The sequence below is a fragment of the Macrotis lagotis genome, chromosome 2 (assembly GCF_037893015.1).
Source record: "Macrotis lagotis isolate mMagLag1 chromosome 2, bilby.v1.9.chrom.fasta, whole genome shotgun sequence".
NCBI lineage: Eukaryota > Metazoa > Chordata > Mammalia > Peramelemorphia > Peramelidae > Macrotis > Macrotis lagotis.
The window spans coordinates 169544635-169568317 of NC_133659.1; the positions used below are offsets into that span (position 1 = coordinate 169544635).

The 23683-nt window shown below is 32.9% G+C and overlaps 1 protein-coding gene across 1 annotated transcript in view; it reads right to left on the minus strand.

The window, feature by feature from the left end:
• The window catches only part of APPBP2 (amyloid beta precursor protein binding protein 2), a 65470-nt gene that overhangs the window by 14536 nt on the left and 27251 nt on the right, over positions 1–23683 (minus strand). Inside the window, exons 2-6 of the mRNA XM_074223540.1 lie at positions 14445–14533; positions 13349–13500; positions 11859–11982; positions 3334–3502; positions 1882–1971 (exon numbers count right to left, since the gene is read on the minus strand). Coding sequence (XP_074079641.1) covers positions 1882–1971; positions 3334–3502; positions 11859–11982; positions 13349–13500; positions 14445–14533 — 624 coding nt within the window. The remainder of the gene's footprint in view (positions 1–1881; positions 1972–3333; positions 3503–11858; positions 11983–13348; positions 13501–14444; positions 14534–23683) is intronic.

The window sequence follows — 23683 nt, forward strand, 5'->3', positions numbered from 1 at the left end:
CCCTGGAGACAGGAAGACTGAATTCAAATCTAGTCTCAGTCACTTGATAATCTGCTGTGTGACCTGAGGCAAGTCACTTAGCTCATTGCCTTACCAAAAAAACAAAAAAGAAATACAGCTCTTTTCTCTTCCCCAATTCTCATATTTAGAAGACCCTCAATTTGTCAACCTCCAATTCCTACACTCTACATTTTTTTTTAGGTTTTTGCAAGGCAAATGGGGTTAAGTGGCTTGCCCAAGGCCACACAGCTAGGTAATTACTAAGTGTCTGAAACCAGATTTGAACCCAGGTACTCCTGACTCCAGGGTGGGTGCTTTATCCACTGGCCACCTAGCCACCCCCACTCTACATCTTTCAAAGCAAAAGATGACAAAAAGGGAAAATGATAACTGCTTAGAGGGGCTACTGGAAAATGGGTACATTAATGTGTTGACAAGATTTAAATTAGTCCAGTCATTATGGAAAATAATTTAAAACATGCCCAAAAAGTTAGCATTAGGCATATTTTTTAACCCAGTGATATCACGCTAGGCCCAAACTCCAAATCAAAACAAAAGGAAAAATAACAAATTTATAGCAGCCTTTTTGTCATGAAAAAGAATTGGCAACTAAAGGGATGATGACCTCTCAATTGGATAAATGGAGATAATAGAATAATACTGTGCCAGAAGAAAGGATAGGAAGATTTGCATGAACTAATAATATGGAGCGAAGGAAATGATAAAAGAATTACAATAACAATTTAAAGACAATTTTGAAAGACTTAGGAACTTTGACCAATGCAATGACTAGCATCATTCCAAAGGACCCAAGATGAGAGGTGAAAGATTTAATGCATAGACTGAAACATGTGATTTTGGATATGGCCAAAGAAGAAACAGGTTTAGCTCAACTGTACATATTCTCCTATAAATTTTGCTAACTTGCATTTTTTTTCAATTGGGAGATATAGAATAGAAAAACAATTAAATCTAAATTTTTTTCCCAGGTTCAAGCTATTACCCTCTATTATGAGAGAGGCTCCTGGATGGCTGTCACAGTATTCCTTTTGCAGTTATATTCCAAGTTATATAACACAGTGCCTGGCATACAGGAAGCACTTAATAAAGGCTTATTAAATGAATGAAAGTATTGCTCTAAATAGGATGCCTTTACTTCTTAAGCCATAGTCCACCAAAACATCCTTATCTTTAAAGTGTCAATTCTCCAAGTATTTCATCTTCCCTGGGAAAATCAGCTCATTGGCAAGCTCTAACTGAATAAGATGACACAAGAGTAGGACAAAGGTTATTGGACAAGTACACAAAACCAGTCAAAATAATTTCATTTACATGAAAATTAGAACAGTAACATTCCTTCAAAAGAAAGGAAAGCAGATAACCAAGGAAGGAAGGTAGATAAACAAACCAATTACTTTGGCAAAGAAATCAACCACAATATGTCTTAAGAACCATTTGAAATCTCTTGATCTAGTAGAGGAAGAAAACCATTTTGCTTCTGATTCAGTGATTTAACAGCACTGTCTGGGTGAATTATTTTGCACTTTGTGTAAATACTATAGTAAAAATTAGCATTAGAACTACTCTGCGAAGGTTTGCTAGGAAAAGATACCATGTCACAAAAATATGTACCATGAAGTTAAAAGTCAATAGTGCGTTTTTTATTTTATTTGTATTTAATTTTTTTTTTTAGGTTTTTGCTAGGCAATGGGGTTAAGTGGCTTGCCCAAGGTCACACAGCTGGGTAATTATTAAGTCTCTGAGGCCAGATTTGAACTCAGGTACTCCTGACTCCAGGGCTGGTGCTCTATCCATTACACCACCCAGTCGCCCAGTGTTTTTTGAAGTATGAAAATATGTTTAAATAAACTTTAAATTCACCTTTGAAGCTTGTCGTAAAACATCCACCACTACTTTGACTGGCAGTCCAACAGTAATTTCCTTCATGGCTTCTATGCACCATTTGTAAGCCTAGACAAGATAAATAATTTACATAAGCAGTAAAAATAATATTTACTGAAAATAATATGATTAGCAGAATGAAAACAAATGATATAAAGACAGAGGCAAGAGAGAAAAAAGGGAAATAAAGTACAACTTAAAATTCTAGGATAAAAAAGAATTGCTCCAAGTAATACCCATTTTATTCAGATTTGAATAAATTGCAATCTTAAATTGAAAGAATAGTTGTTCAAAATTAAAGAGGTTATAGGGAAAACAAACTGAATAGGATTATGTCTAATAGCAAGAAGTCAAGATAGTTTGACTACAGGAACAGAAATAAAGCAACTAGTTGATAAATACAATACTGACAAAAACAAAAGATTATTCCTCATAATTTTATTATTTTGATATTAACTTTAAGAATCTATATATTTATATTAAATATATATTCATATTTAATTCCTAGAATTAAATGACTAGTAAAACATGATAACAATGGCACCTCCCAACCTACACAGGCTGATTAGTAATGATTTAAATTTTTAAAATTAAAATTTATCTAAACTTTGACTAGTATTACAAATAGCAATAGCAGCTAACCAAATGAGTTTTTTTGCTTGTCTCACAAGATTGAAAAAAGAATTTGAACATGACATGTGAGTCTGGGCACAATTCTCTCATTAAAAACTATAATAAAAGTCTATCCAAATTGCATCTATAATAAATACAAATTTATTCTAAAGGCAAAATCATCCCCAAAATACAGCCTGTTCCAAATTGCATTTAAATAGAAATCTATCACATTGAAATGCTAATTTTAAATTATAGCAATAAATAAAAAAAGTATCTACAACCTATTTTCCCTATAAAAATTCTATAAAGTAAATTATTACCCCAACTTTACTTGTGAAGAAACTGGAACTTGAAAGAGATTTAACAGTCTTACCTGTGGGTATATACTATTAAGTTTAAGAGCCACAATGTGAACTCACATCTCATGACTCCAAATCCTGTGCTGTTTTCAAAATCATCTTAAGATACACACACACACACACACACACACACACACACACACACACGTAAAACAGCTAAAAATAGGCGTTTTAACTGACTTTCAATATTTCAGCACTATCATAACCAAACTTAATATGTAAAAATCTGAATTTATAAGAAAAGGTGTAATTTGCTTTATGTAATTTTAAAATGTTCTTATGAATTCAAAATGTTCATTTTATTTGTACTAAATTTTTCAGGAACTTCTATTACACAAAGTTGCAGAAAAAGACTAAAGTTATAGTTTATTCAATAATATATAGTTTATTAAATATTTTGCAACCAGTTATTACAAGTACATCTAAACTCCACCCACAACTACCCAAGAATACTTACCTCATCATAATGACTTTTTGCAAAGAGTAATGCACATAATTCTCCATAGAGAGCAGCTTTATTTGCCTGCTGGCCATGTTTTGCAAGCTTGTCCATGTAAGACTGAGCTAATTTGAATGTTTCTTCACCCAAATGATATTTACAGTTTCCATTTCGAACATGTAGCAACCTATTACAGTGGAAACAAACAGTTCCAATGTTTTTTGGAAAACGATATGTATTTAGTCTAGTTTTGTTCTTTAAAATTATGTTACCAAAATGTAGGCAAGAAATCTGATTTATTGCTAAATTAATGCTATGAACCATAAACAAAATTTGAGGACAATAGGTTTTCTTAGGCTAATTTGATGCTATACCACCAATAGCAGCAGTTAACCAAGTTTTTCTCACAAGACAGGAAGGAGAAAAGGACTTAAGTCATTCATAAATCTGGTCATAATTCAGTTTTTTCATTAAAAATTATAATGAATGCAAATCAAGTCAATGTCCTTCAGTTGGGGAATGGCTTAGCAAACTGTGGTATTTATATGTTATAGAACACTATTGTTCTATTAGAAACCAGGAGGAACAGGAATTCAGGAAAGCCTGGAGGGATTTGCACAAACTGATGCTGAATGAGATGAGTAGAATGAGCAAAACACTGTACACCCTAACAGCAACATGGGGGTGATGGTCAACCTTGATGGACTCAATCATTTCATCAGTACAACAATCAGGGACAATTTGGGGCTGTCTGCAATGGAGAATACCATCTGTATCCAGGATAAAGAACCATGGAGTTTGAACAAAGTCCAAGGACTATTTTCTTTAATTTAGGAAAAAAACAAACAAACCTGATATCTTATTGTCTGATTTCTTATACTTTGTGTTTCTTCCTCAAGGATATGATTTCTCAAAAAAAAAAAAAAAAGGATATGACTTCTCAATTTGGATCATGTACAACATAGAAACAATGTAAAGACTGACAAATTACTCTCTGTAGGGGGTGGGGGGAGGGAAGTAAGATTGGGGAAAAATTGTAAAACTCAAAATAAATAAAATCTTTAATAAAAACCCACCCAAATTGCATATATAAGTACAAGTTTATGATAAAGGCAAAATCTTCTCAAGAAATACAGCCTGCGCCAAATAGCATTTAGCCCCAGACACAAGGAAACGCATTGTCACAAATCAATACTGGATTGTATTTAATTTTATAAATAAACATGTGAAATAGTCCTAGTTTTCATTTGAAATACTCTGGTCAATTACATACAATTTTGAAGACTCCCATAATTCTGTATCTGATAGTTATTTTGTCTATCTCATTTTCAATAGTTAAAATTTCTATTAGTTTAAATGTTGCTATAGAATACTGTTAACTGTTTTCATGGGCATCTTTGTTTCCAATGAAGCTCAATGAAATTTTTCTTTTTCTTTCATTTTTATCTCTGCTGCCAAGTGCCATAATCCCAGTAGAGAATGACTAGGAGCTCAAATATTGTTTTTTAAAAGATAAAATTATATAAACCATGATAGATGTTTCACGATGACATTTTAAATAGTCTGTATGGACTGAGACATCAATGACGATCCCATGTATCCAGTTTAATGCAGCATAGAACATAATGTCCATAATTTTGAGGACAGCACCTATTCCTATGGAATGTTCAGAGTTATTGTTAGGGGACTAACACTAGTCATTTAAGGATACTTTCTAGCTTCAAATGGTAATGCATGGATGGCTTGGTAATTCTTGATTAATTGCAAATATAAAGCAAAGGCAAAAGAGGGTATGTTATAATTAACTTTTTTTTTAAAAAACCACCTCAAGAAAATTATCTTAAATCAAAACCCTAAGAAAAAATATATAAAACTAAGTCTTATGTTAGGTTATTCTAGACCAGAACAGATAATCCAGAAGCCTTCCTAAATGCCTCCATTTGGCTCTAATTAATAAACTATAGTTAAAAGAGGCTTAGACATATAAACTTTTTCTAGGGAATAATAAAAATAATAGCAGCTATCACATAGGGTCCCTGGAACAGCATACTGACTTAGAAAACTTCAAATTAATTATATGGAATATCTATTTACTTTGCTAAACATTTCCCAATTATATTTTAATCTAGTACCACTTGGAACTCAGGAATTAACACCTATTATCTAGACATTATATAGCAATACTTTTCATCCATTATTTCATCTGATGGCCTCTAAAGTCTCTTCTTCTAGATCTATAAATTATATGAAGCTCATAAGAATACAGTGAGTTGCATAGTGTAAGTATTACTTTGATTATGAGTAATTTAAGGATTAAGGTAGCAAGCAATTTGCCATGCCTCAAAGTTCGTCTTATTCCCACTACAACACTGTAATGATTTGTACTCAAAATTCTCCAGGACATTTGACCACAACATAAGTGAAATATTCAGAAACATCATCAAATAAAAAGAAAACAAAAAATATAATTATTAACACTGGAGTTTTTAATGAATGACAAATATTTATAACTAGTTTATAGTCAATTATATGCTACAGAGGTTCTAAAATCTCAGTACTTTTTATTAATCAGGGACAATCATAGCTACTCAAAAACATAGCAATTAACATATCATTCTAGCTACACTTAAGTGTGCTTTCTTGCAATAGTTGTCAGCAATAGGATTCACATTTCGGGAAAAATTCCAATAAATATAAAACACTATGACATAACATATTTAAGTATAATATAATAATAATAATAAACTAGAAAACTTAGTAAATGATCTTCCATTAGCAGACATTAGTGAGAAAATCTATTTTCAAAGATAGCAATTCAAATGGTTCTCATATTCAAAAAGCTGCATTATGAGATAAAATACAAACAAATGATGATTTTATACATAACACAAACAAAAGAAACTACTTGAAACATTTAGTACACATAAGAGAACATCTATAATGACCTAGTTATTAGTTATACTGAAAAATGCAAAGACCAAAGAATTTAGCATTGAAGGAAGTATATATCAAGTCAGTGCAAAGTTGGTTACAAAGAAAATGTCTAAAAAAAGGTCACATTTAGAGATGTCTCCCCAAAATTTCCCTCAAATGAAGTAATGTCCATTTAAAAATTAAAGGAAAATATAATTCAGTAAAATAAGCATACTGAAAATATCTGACATTGTATGCAGTTTCCACACTCAAGACCCCACCAATGTAAGGAAGCAGGAGGGGGTACCTTTTCATATCTTCTCTTTGGTTCCATGTTTCAATATTATAACACTGTAGCATTCAATTTTGGTTGTCCTGTTTCCACTGTTGAAGTCATTGTGTCTATTTTGATTGCATTAGTAGAGCTAATTCTCTCCATGCGCTTCTGGATGTCATATACATTGTATTACACAGCACAGTATGGTTCTATTACATTCATGTGCACATGTTTTAGATATTAACTTACTTTTTTTCCCTTCTTAATATCATAATAACTCTGGAGTAGCAAAGTGTTAGTGTGGGGTCTAGTCAGGAAAGTCTGGTGTGAACAAGATACTAATTAGCTATGTGACTTTAGGCAAGTCACTTAAAATCTGTGGGCTTCAGTTCATAAAAGGGGGATAATAATAGCATCTAATTTCCTCCCCTTCCTTTCTTGTGTGGCTGTGAGGATCAAATGTAGACAGTCCCGAATCATTCCTGCTCCATAGAAGGCACTACATAAAATGAGTGCTACTAAACTTTTCTAGGGTACACATTATTTCCTTGGATGGAAAAAAAACGAGCATTTGGTAAACAGGCAAGTCAATCTGTGTCAGTAGGTTTTGCTAAACTGCTTTTCTTTGCTCCACTTTTTTTTTCCAAGTACTGGATACAAGGGAATGATCACAGAATCAGTGAAGGGGAAAGGATATATTCAGGAAAAAAGCAGTAGCAAAAATCATTAATTAAAAAAGGAAAAAAGAGAATTCAATTACTTTAGGAGACTTGTCATAATTCAATTCTAGAATAGTTTGCTCTTTTCGTTTTTATCCAATGTCTATGATCTAATTTATAAAACCATGTCTCAGTTTGGTTGTGGTTTTAAAACAAACTCAAACTTATACAGTCCACCTGAAACATAAATAATATTGATAAAATAAGAAAACTACTGAAAGAATGAGTCCAGAGAATTCTCAATTCTCAACTCTAAGGCATTATACGAATTTTTTGCCTGGTTTTTAATTTTTTTTCATTTTGAAGTACTTTCTCAGTTACATTACTGGCTATGCAATTTTGGGCAATTCTCAGTGCCCCTTGCAACTTTCATGCTATATACACAGAAGAGAAAGTGCTGATTTATGTTGGCTCCTATTAGGAGCTTGATACACTGATGAAATCACAGGTTCAGTTTTGTTTAAAAGAGTAAGAAAAAATATGTGTAGTATACATACATAGACTCTCTCCTCTGTAGAGAAGAAAGGGACCATATTCTTAGCTCCCCTTTAATAGTCATAATTCTATAGCACTGCTGGGATATTCTATTGACATTGTTGTATCTTTATTCATATTCTTTTCACATGTTCTTGTATTTTTCCTAGAATTTCTTTTTTAAAATTTAAAAAAAATTTTTTTTAATGTAAGGCAATGGAATTAAGTGACCCGCCTAGGGTCACACAGCTAGGCAATCATTAGGTGTCTGAGGATGGATTTGAATTCAGATCCTCCTGACTCCAGGGCCGGTGCTCTATCTACTGAACCACCCAGCTGCACCTTTTCCTACTATTTCTTATCCCATAGTAATACTCTATCATAATAATATACCACAATTTGCTGAGAGTATAAGTTGAGTATAAACCAACCTGAAATGTACTTACTACAAATAGAAATGTTTTACTGAAACAAATGTTAAGTTAGTGCATATAGCAAGAGAAGTATAACTAAAGAACTTGCAGCTGACTTGCTTAAGTAGTATTGCCATGTGAGAATGAGAAGACTTAATTGGGTTGAGATCTGAACCCCGGAGGTTCATCAATGAAATTAAAGATTCAGTGGAGTTCCAATGTTAACTCATATTGATATTGTGGATTATCATCCTCCCCTTCCCATATCAGCCCTCTCTCCAATATCATGCCAGTTTATCTTGCAAGGTTTTAATAAAGAAATTACTTAGTAGACCCTAAAACACTATATTAATGAGTTAAGAATAAATTATTTGTTTTCACCCCATCTCCTGCAATAGTTTGACTGGCCTTGGCTACCTTCCCTTTGTCTTCAGATATGTGATGCCTCTGATGAATACTGACTTTATACCATCAAGTACAGACCAAGGAAGGAGTTTTAATTAAAATCAGCAATTTTTCATGTCACAACCAGAATGTGAGCAGTGGGACTGAGTTCATGACACATACTACTTCTAGAGCCTGGCTCAAGTTTGGGGGGGGGGGGAGTTAATTTTTCTGACAAAATTGTGTGAGAACACGACTAGCCTACTGCTATGCTTTTGGAGGGATTCAAGATTCTTCAATTGCTATATTAGAATTCAAGTTCAATTTTAAGTTTCCTCATTTTTGTTTAAGGTATTTGCAAGGCAAATGGAGGTTAAGTGGCTTGCCCAAGGCCACACAGCTAGGTAATTATCAAGTGTCTGAGACTGGATTTGAACCCAGGTACTCCTGACTCCGGGGCCAGTGCTTTATCCACTGTGCCACCTAGCCGCCCCAAGTTTCCTCATTATCAATATTTTAGTTGAGCTCCTCCAATCACCCCAATGGCCTAATCATGTTTGTGTTAAGTTTTCAATGTATAGAATGTCTTCTTTCTTCCTTTATTTATATAGTCAAAGAATTCTTTATACTTAACCCTTCTTATCATGATAGATTTCTTTTTCAATAGCAGTCATAGGAACATCCCTTTCCAAAATGAATGACAAATTATAAATCTTGAACCTCAGGATCAAAATTATTCACTTTATCTTATGGTCCCTTGAAAACTTTATTTTCCCTTTTCTATTGTAGTTGAAGGGTGAAACTGTCATGAAGTGATACATTGGATTATTTAAGAAATTGGTAGATACCACCAGAAACAAATTTAAAATTTGCGATAAAATAAAGAAAAAAAACTTTAAAAAAACCCAAATACTTAACAGCTAAGAAAAAAAAATTCATACATTTAAATCTGGGAGAGACCCTTGGAGATCATCTAATAAAATTTCTGTATTTTATTTTGAAGAAATGGAGGGATTAGTTGACTTGCCCTAAATTCACAAAAACAGACAAGAAGAGAGTTAAATTTTGGATCTAAATCTTCCAAATCCAGTGCTCTTAAGCTGTGCTGGGATAAAATAAAGAGATAAATAAGTCACATGTGATCACCTGAATATGAAATATTACAAAGCAAGTTATATGGTTTTAGAAAAGGCAAAGGTTTTTGCTTCAAATTCTGATTTTGACAAATATAATAAAAAAGGAAATCAATGCTGGAGACGTTGTTGAAAAAAAGGTACACTAACAAATTACTGCTGGAGCTTTCCCAAACAACCTTTTGGGAAAGTATTTTAGAATTATGCTAACAGAGTCACTAAAATGCCTACTACCCTCTAATTCTAAAATTTCACTGTTGAACATATACCATGACCCTGGAGATCATTGACAAAAAGGTTCCACACATACGAAACTATTCATAGCAGCATTTTTTTTTGTAGGAAAAAAGAACCAGAAAGAAAATATATGCTCATTAGCTGGAGAATGTCTAAAAAAGTTGTGCTACATTATTGCATGCTTTAAAAAAAATTACATATATATATATATATATATATATATATATATATATATATATATATATATATATATATATATATGTAATGAATGTATATGTATGTATAATGAATACAGAGGGGCAGGAAGAGACTTAGAGGGGAAAAATCATTCCAAGACAGAGTAAGTCTATATAAATGAAGAGGAGAAGTATACTCTGTTCTCACTTTTGTAATGTTCTTCCACACAATGGAAAGTGTTTTAAGGGGAAAGAGTTTAGCTCTGTAATGCCTTTTGGTAATTATTTTTATTAAGGATTATAACAAACCACAAGAAATATAAAAATTAAAAGGGGAAAAAAGAATATATGATGAGGATAGAAATTTACCTTCCTACTCTATCTTTCTTTAATTAGACCTTTATTTTAAAAATATGTAAAATTTAGGTCACCACACTTTTTAAAAAGTGAGGGTAAATTGTTCATCATAGTCTTTGAACAACAAAAGCTCACTAAAAGGTTAGAAAACAACCTACAAAGAAATGTTAATAGTAATGGGGCTTTATAGGCAGTTAGAGGGTGACTTGAAATTTCATTTGGGTTCTTCATTTACAATATTAGATAGGTGAAAAATGGTGGAATACTTAAAAAAAAGGATGTTGTTTATCAAGAGATCAGTAGATGTTTTGAGTGATTTAGAAAACCTGTATTATAATTTTGATAACTTCCCAGAAGTAGATCAAGAGAATACAACAGATGCTGACTCTTAATAATTCTTCCCAAAAGAAATTTTAAATCCTCACCAAAAATAATGTTGCTAGAAATTCTAAGAAAATAAAATCTCAGGCAAAAAAACGCCCAAAATACAACCCTCCCCAAAAAACCCAAATTTAAGTAGAACCTCAAGCTCAACCCCCCTCCCCAAAACACTAAAAAATAAATAAAAATAAAAAGAATCTTATGGGATTTATAGCTGGAAGGGGCCATAGAGGTCAAATTCAGACCCATCATTTTACAGATGAGAAAAGCAGGCAATAGGCATTTTCCAAGAATTAAAAGAACAGAAAACAGTTCAAAGAAAAAAATTCTTCAGTTATCACTGAAAAAAATCTCATAAGAAATTATAAGAATAAGAACAAATCATCCTTGCTACTCAGGTCTCATTACTACCCTTCTATCCATGTGGTAGGGCAGACATGAACTCCCAAACTATCCATTTAGGGAGGGAGGCCAGAATCAGCCCATTTCCTCATTTCCTAAATACTTATACTACTACTACTGAATTTTTCCATCCTACCTTCCCTCACATACTCTGCCAACCTCACTTTTCAGTTTTTCTTTTTTTGTGTTTTCTTCCTACTACATTGTAAGTTCAGAAGGCAGGGACTTTTTGTTTCATTTGTTTTGCCTTTTTCTATGTTCCCAGTGCCTGGTACATGGTTGACACTTAATAAACTGACTATCTGTAACCGGTAAACTTGCTCTGGTTTATTATATCTATGGTGTCATAAATGGCTAAATCATGGTTAAAAACAAAACACCAAAACCAGTACATGAAAACTAATGAAAATATAATCCCCTCTTATACCCAAAGGATATAATTGAATTTCTGAACTTTCTAATGAACAGAATCTATGTCAAGAACACTTGAAATATACTAAAAATACACTCCAAAATTTTTGTTACAAGTTAAATTTATCTGGGGACAAAGCAGCAAAAGATAGAGAGCAAATATCACAACAATAATTGTATTTGACTGTCAACAAGGACATAGATTTATTTAAACCACACCAGTATTTCAACATCAAAACAGCTAGCCATAGGTCAGTCAAACCTACCTCACACAACATTCTACTGCACGAAACCAATGAAGCATCTCATCATGTAGGGTACACAACTGAAGGCAGGACAGGAAAACTTTCTCTGCATCACTGTACCAACCTGCATCTGAGAGAAAGCCACCTAAAAAATAAGAAAACCAAACTATTTTCAGATAATTCTATAAACAAACATTTTTTCGGCTTCTACAAAAGAAATTAATGACATAGAAAATAGGATATTTTGCATTGTTTTTGAAATAATCTGAAATTAGAAAATAATTTTATATTTTAAGCAATTAATGATACTTTTTATCTAGGAATAAATCTGCATTTTCTAGATACAAAGTAATTAGGTAACATTTTTCATCCTGCAAACTCTTAAGGCCTCACATAAAGGGGAAAAAGTCTTTCAAATAGCATTCTTGGTAAAAGCAAGATAAAATCTGAGAAGGAAAAGCATATCTTTTACATGGAAATTAACCTCCTACCCAATAGTTGCTTGAAGCTTCTTTTCTCTAATTGGATTTACATGGGAAAGATATTTCAGAAGTTATCTGGTTTAATCCTCTAATTTTATTGATGACGAAATTTAAGCACAGTGGTACCAAATGATTTATCTAAAGTCACAGAGGTTAAGGTAAACAACTGGGCTAGGATTTAAGACCTGGCCTTCTGACTCCAAATCCAGTCCATTTTCTCCAATGTTCTTCAATGCTTCTAGCAAGTCCTCGAGAATAACCTCCAATTTCAGCAACACAATTCTAGACCAGGGCAGAGAATGTCTGTCTGTCTCTCCCTCAAATACTCCCTAGCATCTGTGTACTAATGTCTGCCATATGTATCTGATATAAAATTGAGATAAAAGGTGATTGAGAAAGAAAAATATCAAGGAATGATATATAACAATAACAAAATATTAAGCTAGAAAATTGCTTTCAATATAATACTATATATAGATTTATGCAAGTTAACTGAAAATGTTCCATAAATGACAAAGCAGAATGCAAAAAACATTGAATTTGGTAATCAAAAGATATGAGGCTTATATCCTACCTTTGCTTCTCAGAATGGTAAATCAGAACAAATAATTTGGATTATTTTCCTGTTAGGGGTCCTTCATAATAATTAAAATTTAGATAACACTTTAAGGTTTGCAAAGTACTTCATAAATTTTATTTCATTTAATCTTCAACAATGTTGGGATGTATGAGATTCATTTTACAGATGAAAAAATTAAGGTATAAGAGGTTGTGACTTGTCTAGGGTTACATGTCTAGTAAATGTCTGAGGCTGGAATTGACTTGACTGCAGGTCCAATATTCTATCCACCATAGCAGCTGCTAAACTAAATCTGCAAAATGTTTTGTACCTGCAAAGTGATACATTACTGAATGATCCTTTTATGTAACATACTGAAATATAGCAGTTGAGGAAGACTCAGGAAAAAGTTGCAATAATTTGACAAGTCTGATTCTAATACACATTGTTCTATTTTCCACATTATTTACCTAAAACAAAGCCAATCTGGATTGCTTTTTCTTTGACTGTAGCATCTGACTCTGCTATATAAGAGCACCGTCTACTGAATGAATAGGCCAAGACAGAAGCAACTTTCACACCATGATCCATCAATGCCTGGAAACAGTGATGAAGCAAATGTCTAAAAGGGGAAAAAGGTATTCATTAAAATATTATGTCTTAATTTCTTTAAAAAATACTGGCTTAAAAAAAATCCTGGCTTGTTTTTTAAAATAATACTTTTCCTTTTAAGCAGTTTTGAATAAAAAATTAAGTTTCTACTTTCAAAAAATACAAATTTATTATATCATTCATATAACTGTAAGCCGTACATTTAAGGAATATTAAAAGGATAATTTGCAGGCTATCAGTTTAAAATGACAACTTGATTCTGTATATACACCTTATGAATTACTTATAATGATAATGAAATGATAATAACAGTATCAAAGAAAATGTTTGGAATTACAGAATTAAAACTCTTTTTAACAAAAATTAAAGGGAAAAGTATCAAGTTTATTTGTACTTCTCATTCAATATTATTTCACAGATCCATAGATAAGGGTCCTGTTTCAAAAACAGGAGGAATGATTTCACAAAGTAATATTTAGTAAGCACTCTTGGTACTTGACATATGTAATCCAAAGAAATATCAAGGTAACGGATTCCAAAAACAATTTATAATAAGGAGTAAATAATTTGTAATTTGGAAAGGATTCACATGAAAAAAACTATCTTGGAACAACTTCCCACTAAAACATATCATGTAAACAGATAATGCTGCATGCATTTTTTAAAAAAGAAATCACTTGTTTCTTTAATTTATTAAGTTTTGATGTTCATTTTTTAAAAAATTTACAATCAAGGTTTAATATTCTTTTTTTTAAGTTTTTTTTTCCCACAAGGCAGTGGGGTTAAAGTGGCTTGCCCAAGGCCACACAGGTAATTAAGTGTCTGAGGCTGGATTTGAACTCGGGTACTCCTGACTCCAGGGTCGGTGCTCTTTCCACTGTGCCATCTAGCTGCCCCAAGGTTTAGTATTCTAAACAAGCAAAACTTCATTTAGAAAATATTTAATACACTCACCTTTTGTCTAAAGCTCTCAACACTTTAGCAAAAACTTCTAATTCACAAAATTCGCTACCCAGTTGACATAAACGGCCTTGTTGATAAAGCTGAAATAAATCAAATAAAACATTTTTCTACTTCCAGTATTAAAAGTTCATAATAGCTATATAGTCAAATTACAGTTACTTCACAGAGAGTACTTTTTCTGTGAGATAGCAACCCTGCTCCTTTCCAACACCTCCTCTTCCATTACTTATTTTGGTCTTTTCTAAATCCTTATTTCTACATTTCTCATCTCTTTCTAGAATATATAGAATACAAACAAGATCAAAGTTAGTACAGTTTAAAGTAAGGAATATTAATGTTTAAATACAAGAGTAACCTGATTAATTGCAGATAACAAGGAACATTTTTCAGCTGCAGACAGGATTATTTCACTGTCAAATTACAATTGAAATTATAGTCTACATATTAAATAACCATCCATTCCCACTGAGTAGCATTTTATTGGCAAAAGTTTCTTGAATAATATAACACAATAATGAAAATTTTCCTTGTCTGTGATCACTGGAAAACTCATTCCATGTTCCACTTTCATTGTAATATTATTTAGTGGCAAGAAAAACAACCAAAAATCATCAAATCCCTGAGGGAAAAAAACCCAACTGATCTTTATCAGTTAAGTTTATTGTATACCCAGTATAGTGCTTAACATTTATCAAGTAATCAACAAGCATATATTGGGCACCTAATGAAATAATCCCTGCTCTCTAAGTGCTTATAGTCTGCCTTGGGTAACATGCATATAAGTATATACACAGTAATTTTTTTTTAAAGCCAGGCAACTAGTAATTAGGGGAGAAAGGCCTAAACAGTTGGAAGAATCAGGATAGGTTTCTTGTAGTGATGCTGAGATAAATTCCAGAAGAATTTGATGAGGTAGAGTTAAGGAGGGGAGAGTATTCAATACTTTAAGGTTGGATATCTTGTCCAAAAGCAAGTTTAGACTGGAAAAATGTGAAAAAAGGAAATTTGATTTAGATGAATCATAAAATACAGCCACATATACTGTAAAGTTGAAGTAATTTTGACTTTCAATTATTAATTCAGACAACTGGGAAAGTCTACCCAGGTATTTATAAATGCTCTCATGTCCATAAACTGACTGGCTAGGGTCTGAAGCCCAGACATGACTCTCCCACTGATCTACAAGAGCAAATGGATTAAAAAAAAAGAACAATATTTGAAATAACCAAATGATTACTGATAAAACAGGAAAGTAGTCAGCTCCATCACATATGGTATGATAAAACCTGATAAACTAGAAACTGTCTATCTCCAATTGTCTTACAATAGATGGTTGGGATATATACAAATATTCATAGCTATTGTTGTAGTGGAAAAAACTGAAAATTGAGGGGATGTCTATCAATTGGGGAATGGCTGAACAAATTGTGATAGATAGATATAGATATAGATATAGATATGATGGACACTACTGTTCTCTAAGATATCAATGAGGGACAGGATTTCAGAAAAGCCTGTACAGATTTGTTTGAATTGATATGGAGTGAAATAAGCAGAACCAGAAGAACACCATAGACAACAACATCGGGTGATGATCAACTATGGTGGAGTTGTTTATTCCAGCAGTACAATAATCAAAGACAATTTTAAAAGACTTGATAGAAAATACCATCTGTATCCAGAGAAATAACTGTGGAGTTTGAACAAAGACCAAGGACTATCTTCAATTTTTAAAAGTTGTCTTATATATAATTCCATTTTTTTTCTCTCTAATGTTTTCTTTATTCTTTATGGATTTGATTCTTCTCTCATAACATGATCAATATAGAACTATTGTTTAGCATGATTATAAATGTAGAGCCATTATCAGATAGTTTTCTATCGGGGGGGGGAAGAGAAAAATATAAAACTCAAAATCTTGCAAAAAAAAAAAAATGAGTGGTAAAAACTACCAGTGCATTTAGTTGGAAAACCAAATAAATATTTTCTGAAAAAATCAGTGGAAATTCAATCATTCTTAGATTTTATTCAATGTTTACTATGCAATAGGCACTGTGCTAAGTGCTGGGGATACTAAGAAGGGCAAAATCATGGTCCCTGTTATTAGAAAGCTTACAGCTGAAAGAGAGAGACAACATGCAAAAGACCGCACATACAAGATAAACATACAGTAAAAATGGAAAGTAATCTAAGAAGAAATTTATAGGGGGCTTTTTGTTGTTGTTGTTTTTTATTTTGCAAGGCAAATGGGGTTAAATGGCTTGTGCAAGGCCACACAGCTAGGTAATTATTAAGTGTCTGAGACCAGATTTGAACCCAGGTACTTCTGACTCCAGGGCTGGTGCTTTGTCCACTGCACCACCTAGCCACCCAGAAAAAATTTATAGTTAAGGTTAATATAAGAAAGACCAACAGCTACAATATCTGTCCTCAGTAGATGATCTTCAATTATCTGAAATTTGACTTCTGACTCAAATGAAGCTTATTTCCCAGGAGTTAACAATAAAATGTTTAATTGCCAGATATGATGATCATTCCTCAGTCCTCATAATTCTTGATCTAAACATTATTGAAAACCTAAAATTCAGTGCAAAGAACATCAGCCCTGGAGTCAGGAGGCCCTGAGTTCAAATCTAACCTCAGACACTTAATTACCTAGCAGTGTGAACTCAGACAAGTCACTTAACCCCACTGCTTTGCAGGAAAACCCAAAAAACAAAACCAAACCTAAAATTCTTCCTTCCAAGGAGCTAAATATTTTTAATGTACTCACATTGACAGACCTTTGTCAAGTCATACTCACTTCTATTTATAAAATTTAAACATATCTAATTAAGGAGAGCAGACTCAAAACAGTAACTCAAACGAAGCAGTATAAAAAATAAAAATCGTAGCTTCTTATAGTATAATTATAGTTCAAAATTTGTTTGGGATACCAAAAATAGTTCCTACTTTCTTTCAATTAGTATAAATTTTACTAACAAGTTTGCTTGACAGAGGTGAAGCTTGACATGTGAGTTAAGTGAAGGAAGCAGTATTATACCATTTTGTGGTTCCTCCATTTTGGGCAAGTTATGCTGAGAGGTTGGTTGGATAAGGAAGTTTACTTAACTCCAAATGTCCATTTCAGTTTAGTTCAGGAGTTCTTAACCTTGAATCTATGAACTTGCTTTTAAACATGTATATAGATAGAAAAACACACGCACATAAATATATGTATATACAAAACTATTTAGATATATTTTATTTTAGTCATTTAAAATATTATTTGAAGGAAGTCTCTAGGTTTCAACAGACTGCTACCAGGTGCCTGATAAAAAAAAAATTGAGAACCTATGATCAAAATTAGATAAAATGGACACCTAAAACAACCAAAGAATAATAAAAGGTAATAAAATTTTTGTACTGCATATTTTAGATACTTTTAGAAATTCAGTGCAGGGGAAGAATGCTATAGGATTGTACCTTGCAGACATGCTTAAATGTTGAATATTTACCCAACCAAAATATTTAATATGCAATCTGACGGCAGCACATAAATTAATACTTAAGTTTTTAAATCTTTTTTATTCCATAAATATACTGGTTATCAGTCTCAGGTATTATATCATAGAGTAAAATAGGTTGATTTTCATTACTACACAAATGAGATATTCCTTTCATATTCTTATCAAGTTATTCTTTATTCTAAATGCCTCCTCTTAAGAATTTGGTTATCGGGGTGGCTAGGTGGCGCAGTGGATAGTAAGCGGCCCTGGAGTCAGGAGTACCTAAGTTCAAATCCGGCCTCAGAAAATAATTACCTAGCTATGTGGCCTTGGGTAAGCCACTTAACCCCATTTGCCTTGCAAAAAACTAAAAAAAAAAAAAAAAAAAAAAAAACCCAAACAAACAAGCATTTAGTTATCAAATTAAGACAATGCTAGAAAGCTCATACCAGTCTCATAATAATTAAAATCATGGTATCCTTTCCAGTTGATCTACTGCTTCATCTGTTTTACACAGGTGAAAAACCTGTGACTGCCTTCAGTTATGTCTATCAATTTTATCATCACCACCTTGGCCTAAATTTAGATACACTTGTTTTGAACAGTTTATTTAAAATGTTTTGAACAGTTTATCTAAAATTGCAATGAGTCAATACATTTCATGAGAACATGAAGAGCTATCTTGAGATATAAATCTCTATAAAATGAGAATCACTATCATATTCTTTGAAAGTAACATTTGTATCTAGTCATCCTTTTAAATATTAGAACCTTTCAAAAACTAGGAGAAGGGATAGTCAAGTAATACCAAAAACAAGACATGGTCATTTGGTTTCTCTACAAGCTAAATTTAATCAAGCTACCAAGAACTTCTAACACTATGGGTACTACTTCAATATTTCATCAAGGCATGGATGTGTTTGTTGTTGATTTCTCAAAGGCTCTAATTAAGTTTAGAGAAGTGTATATTACCAAGTAAGCCAAAGGGCAACACATTTTTTTCAGACACATACATAGTTTCAAACCAAATTAACTCTGCAAAGTGCAGGGTTCCTAAGAGTCTGCCACAATGAAGGGGTTTAATAAATGCTTTTTGATTGATGTTATATCTAAGACTTGGTGAACTACAAGCTTATCTCTATGAGTTAGATTATCTCTCAGGCAATTTGGTCCAATATTCTTACTTCACAAATAAAGAAATAAAAATACAATATGAAACATGAGAGCTATCATTTTTTAGGCTATATTAACAGAAGTGTAATGTATAAAATCAAGGGAGATGTTTCATTGTACAGTTATAGTTAGACTATATGTGAAATGAAACAATCTGGGGAGTTAACATTTTAGAAGGGATATAGAAAAATTGAAGTTTATCTATCTGGAGTTTGACAATTATGATACTCATCAAATGAAAAACAATTTTTGATTGATATTTTTATTTGTCCAATTACAAGTTTTGAAAGTTTTACAATATTCATCCATATTTATAAGTTAGACATTTTTCTACTCCTTTGCCCTCAGTGGTGAACAGTCTGGTAAAATTTGTACAGGTACATATGTATTTAACAAGTTTACATATTAGTCATTTTGTTTATGAGGAAATAATACTAAGAGAAAGGAAAGAAAATCATTAAGTTTTTAAAAAATGAATATAGGATCCCTCCAGATTCTGTGGATTTTGGGGGTTTTTTTGCCCTTAATAGGACTCCCAAGGTTGCCATAGATCTTTGAACTCTTGAGAGGTGTAGCAATCATCATAGTTGATCAACTCACAATGTTGTTAATGTGTACAGTGTTCTCCTGGTTCTGCTCCTTTTGCTCAACATCAGTTCATCCAAATCTTGCATTCTTCTCTAAAGTCCAACCATTCATGTTTCTTATAGAACAATAATACACCATAACATTCATATACCACAACTTATTCAGCCAGATATCAGTTGATGGACATCCCCTCAATTTTCAATTCTTTGCCACTATAAAGAATTGCCATAAATATTTTTGAACAAGTGAGATTTTTTCCAACTTTTTATGATTTCTTTTATATACACATCTAGTATTGGTATTGCTGGGTCAAAGGGTATGATCAATTTTATTGCTTTGGGGGCACAGTTCCTTTTTGATTTTCAGAATAGTTGGATTAGTCCAACAATGCATTAATGTCTTAATCTTCCCTCAACCTCTCCAACATTGATCATTTCCCCTTAGCCATTCTGATAGGTTGTTTCAATTTGCATTTCTCTTATCAATAATGATTTGGAGCATTTTTTTCCATATGACTATAAATAGCTTTAATCTCTTCATTTGAAAACAGACTGTTCATATCCTTTGACCATTTATCAGTTTGAGGAATGACCCATAATCAGTGGGTAGGATTCAAATAAATTAAGAACCAGTTTGCCAAACTCAATATAAAATTAGGTATGGCTTCTACAGAACTGATGCAAACCAACTGAATCCCACCACTGCTTGTAAACTTATAAATTTGATTCAATTCTCTTTATATTTTGCAAATGAGACCTTTGAAAATTGTTTCCCAGCTTCTAATCTTTTTCCTCCTAATATTGGCTGCATTGGTTCTATTAGTTCAAACTTTTTAATTTAATATAATCAAAATCATACATTTTGCAATTTATAATGTTCGTCATAAATTTCTCCCCTTTCCAAAAATCCAACAGAGGGAGTACATCTTGATCTGTTCATAGGTTTAGGTCTTTATTGACCTTTATATCTAAAACCTGTACCCATTTTGACCTTATTTTGGTATAGGGTGTAAGATGTGGTCTATGCCTAGTTTGTGTTATACTGTTTTCTAGTGAGAAACAATGAGTTAGACAAGAATTGTTTAGACTCTAAAGGCCATGTCAATCTTCAATTATTCAGTCACTTTGGGGAAAAGATTTGCACAGAAGAAGGCACCACCAGGGATGGTGCAAATGAGGAAAATTTCATTTCAACATAAGGAAAACTTAATAATTAAAGATTTAGGGAGCCAAGATGGTAGAGAGAAGCTAGAAAGTTCCCTGAGCTTTTCCCCAGTTTCCCCTTGAAACAACTTTAAATGAAAGCTCTAAACAGACTTGAGAGGAAGAGAACTCATAAAAAGACAGAATGAAATCATTTTCCAGTTGAAGATATCTTGGAAGGACTTCAGGAAATATCTCTCTCACTTCAGTAAAAGGGGAATGTGTAGTCCAACTAAGGCAGAATGCGGGGAAGCCGGAGGGGAGCCTTTAGTAAAAAACACAGATAAATAACTGAGGCTCCTAGGTGCCAGCTCAGCAGGCCAGTGGTTTAGCAGAACAATAATATGGACCCCACTGCCAGCACAGAAAGAATACTGCAAGCCCTGGAGGATACATTGTAGATCATATCCCTGGACCCTTGCACAGGAAGCTTGGGATTGAGCAGAGCTCAACTTTAAAAATGAGCAAAATGTCAAAAAGAGTCCTAACCATAGAAAACAATAATGACGATAGGAAAAATCAAAATGCCATCTCGGAAGAGGAAAGTAGTGATGAAATGTCTGGATGGGAAGTCAAGGGGATTATGAATTTGGCTCCAATGCAAAAAGTACTCACAGAAGAGTTCACAAAGAATTTTAAAAATCAACTAAGAGACAGAAGAAAAACTAGGAAAACAAAATGAGAATTATGCAGGAGAATTATGAAAAATGTGCAACAGTTTGGCAAAGGAAGCAAAAAAATTGACTGAAGAAAACACCAACAACTTTAAAAGTTGAATTGATCAAATGGAAAAGGAGATACAAAACCTAAATGAAGAAAATAAATCCTTAAAAATCGGGACTGAACACTATATGACACTATAAGATATCAAAATGATTTTAGTCCTTCACTCTCAAAGAAGACCAGAGAGTGAATGCCATGACAAGCACAGGAATTGGATTTGAGTGAGGAGGTGTTGTGCTAAGTCACCAATCTCACTTTCTCCTCCAGAGTCATCTGGGTCCAGTGGTCAGACATGAAATCAGGACAATAGGATATGGCCCTGAATTCGAGACAATCAGGTTAAGTGATTTGTCCAAGGTCACACAGTTAGTGTCAGGTATCTGAGATAAGATTTGGAATTCCCATCTTCCTAACTTCAGAGCCAGAGTGTCCTATTCGCTGCACCATCAAGCTGTCCCAAGATATCAAGAACCCATCAAACAAAATCAAAAGACTGAAAAAAATAGAAAAAATATAAAGCACTTCATAGGAAAAACATCGACCTGGACCATAGATCCAGGAGTTTAAGAATTATTGAACTACCTCAAAAAAAAGAGCCTGCAAAATATCTTTCTGGAAATTATCAAGGAAAACCCAAGAGTGTAAATTAGTCCTTGAAAGAATTCATCCATCACCTCCTGAAAGCAATCACCAAATAAAAACAATAAAAGATAACTAGTTTTAAACTATAATACTACTTATGTTTTACTGTATTTTTTATTTGGTTAAATATTTCTCAATTACATTGTAATCTAGTTCAGGGAACATTTGGGAGTGATGTTAAGTCATGTGTTTGATCCCTCTGAGCTACAAAATTTGAATGAAAAGGAAACCATAAGGGTTAGATTAAGCAAAAAAAAAAAGGGACAAAGTGCTAGATTTTCCCAGAGCTTTCTGCTTAAATTATCTTACCTGTAAAATGAAAGGCTTACAGAAAAAAATAATTCTTTCCAGTCCAAAAATTTAGAAACTAGAGGTGGGACAGCAAGTCACTTAATGCCAAAGAAAGCCAAAGACAGAGAGAAATTAATTATAGATGTGCTATATCACCTGGGCCTTAAGGAAAAATATGAGAGTCATGAGGACAGTGGGATAAAAGGAAAATATTCCACCCAATATTCTAGGTAGAAGAAAATAACTTGAGCAATGATAAAGCAATTGATCAGGGTGGAATAGAAGCTTTCTGATAGTTGGAAAAATGAAATATAGTCAGATTGTGAATAAATAGAAAAAGAATGGTATAGACTGAGTATTGTTGTACAGTTAAACATTTCTCATAGTTCTTTTTTTTTTTAATTTAAGGCAATGAGGTTAAGTCACTTGCCCAGCTAGGCAATTATTAAGTGTCTGAGGCCATATTTGAACTCAGGTCTTCCTGACTCCAGGGCCAGTGCTCTATCCACTTCGCCACCTAGCTGCCCACTCATGGTTCTTGAGTAGAAATGAAATAAAGAAAGCAACCTTTTAGGAAGATTAAATATGTCTTGCAGAAATAGCATGGAGAAGACAGAGACCAAGTAAAGACTAAAATAATCAAGCACTGACACTTAGGCTATAGAGTAAAAGAAATATATAGGAGATAAGATTCAAAATAAGAATGGAGAGAACTAGCCAGTGACTAAATAAAAGGATATCTGAGCCAAATGTTGGGATCCAACTTTTAAACTGGGAGGGTCAGAAAGACTGGCAACATTATTGTCAAAAAGACAGGGAAATTAGGAAGGGGGTGCTTGCCTTTTAAGAGATGGGACAGAGGAAGAAAGAAAACAAGAAGTCTAATTTTAGATATATGAACTTTAGTTTCACAACTAGACAGGCAGATACAAAGATTTGGCAGTTATCAACATTAAAGAAAGCACTTAAAGAGGACAACAGCACTAGATTTGAGCCTAAAAACATACACAGTTATGGGGTAAAAGGACGCAGATGATAAAGCAACTACTGAGACAAGAGAACCGGAACAGCAAAGTCAAAAAAGTCAAGGGAAAAGAAAGATTTTAAGAAAATAACTACTGGG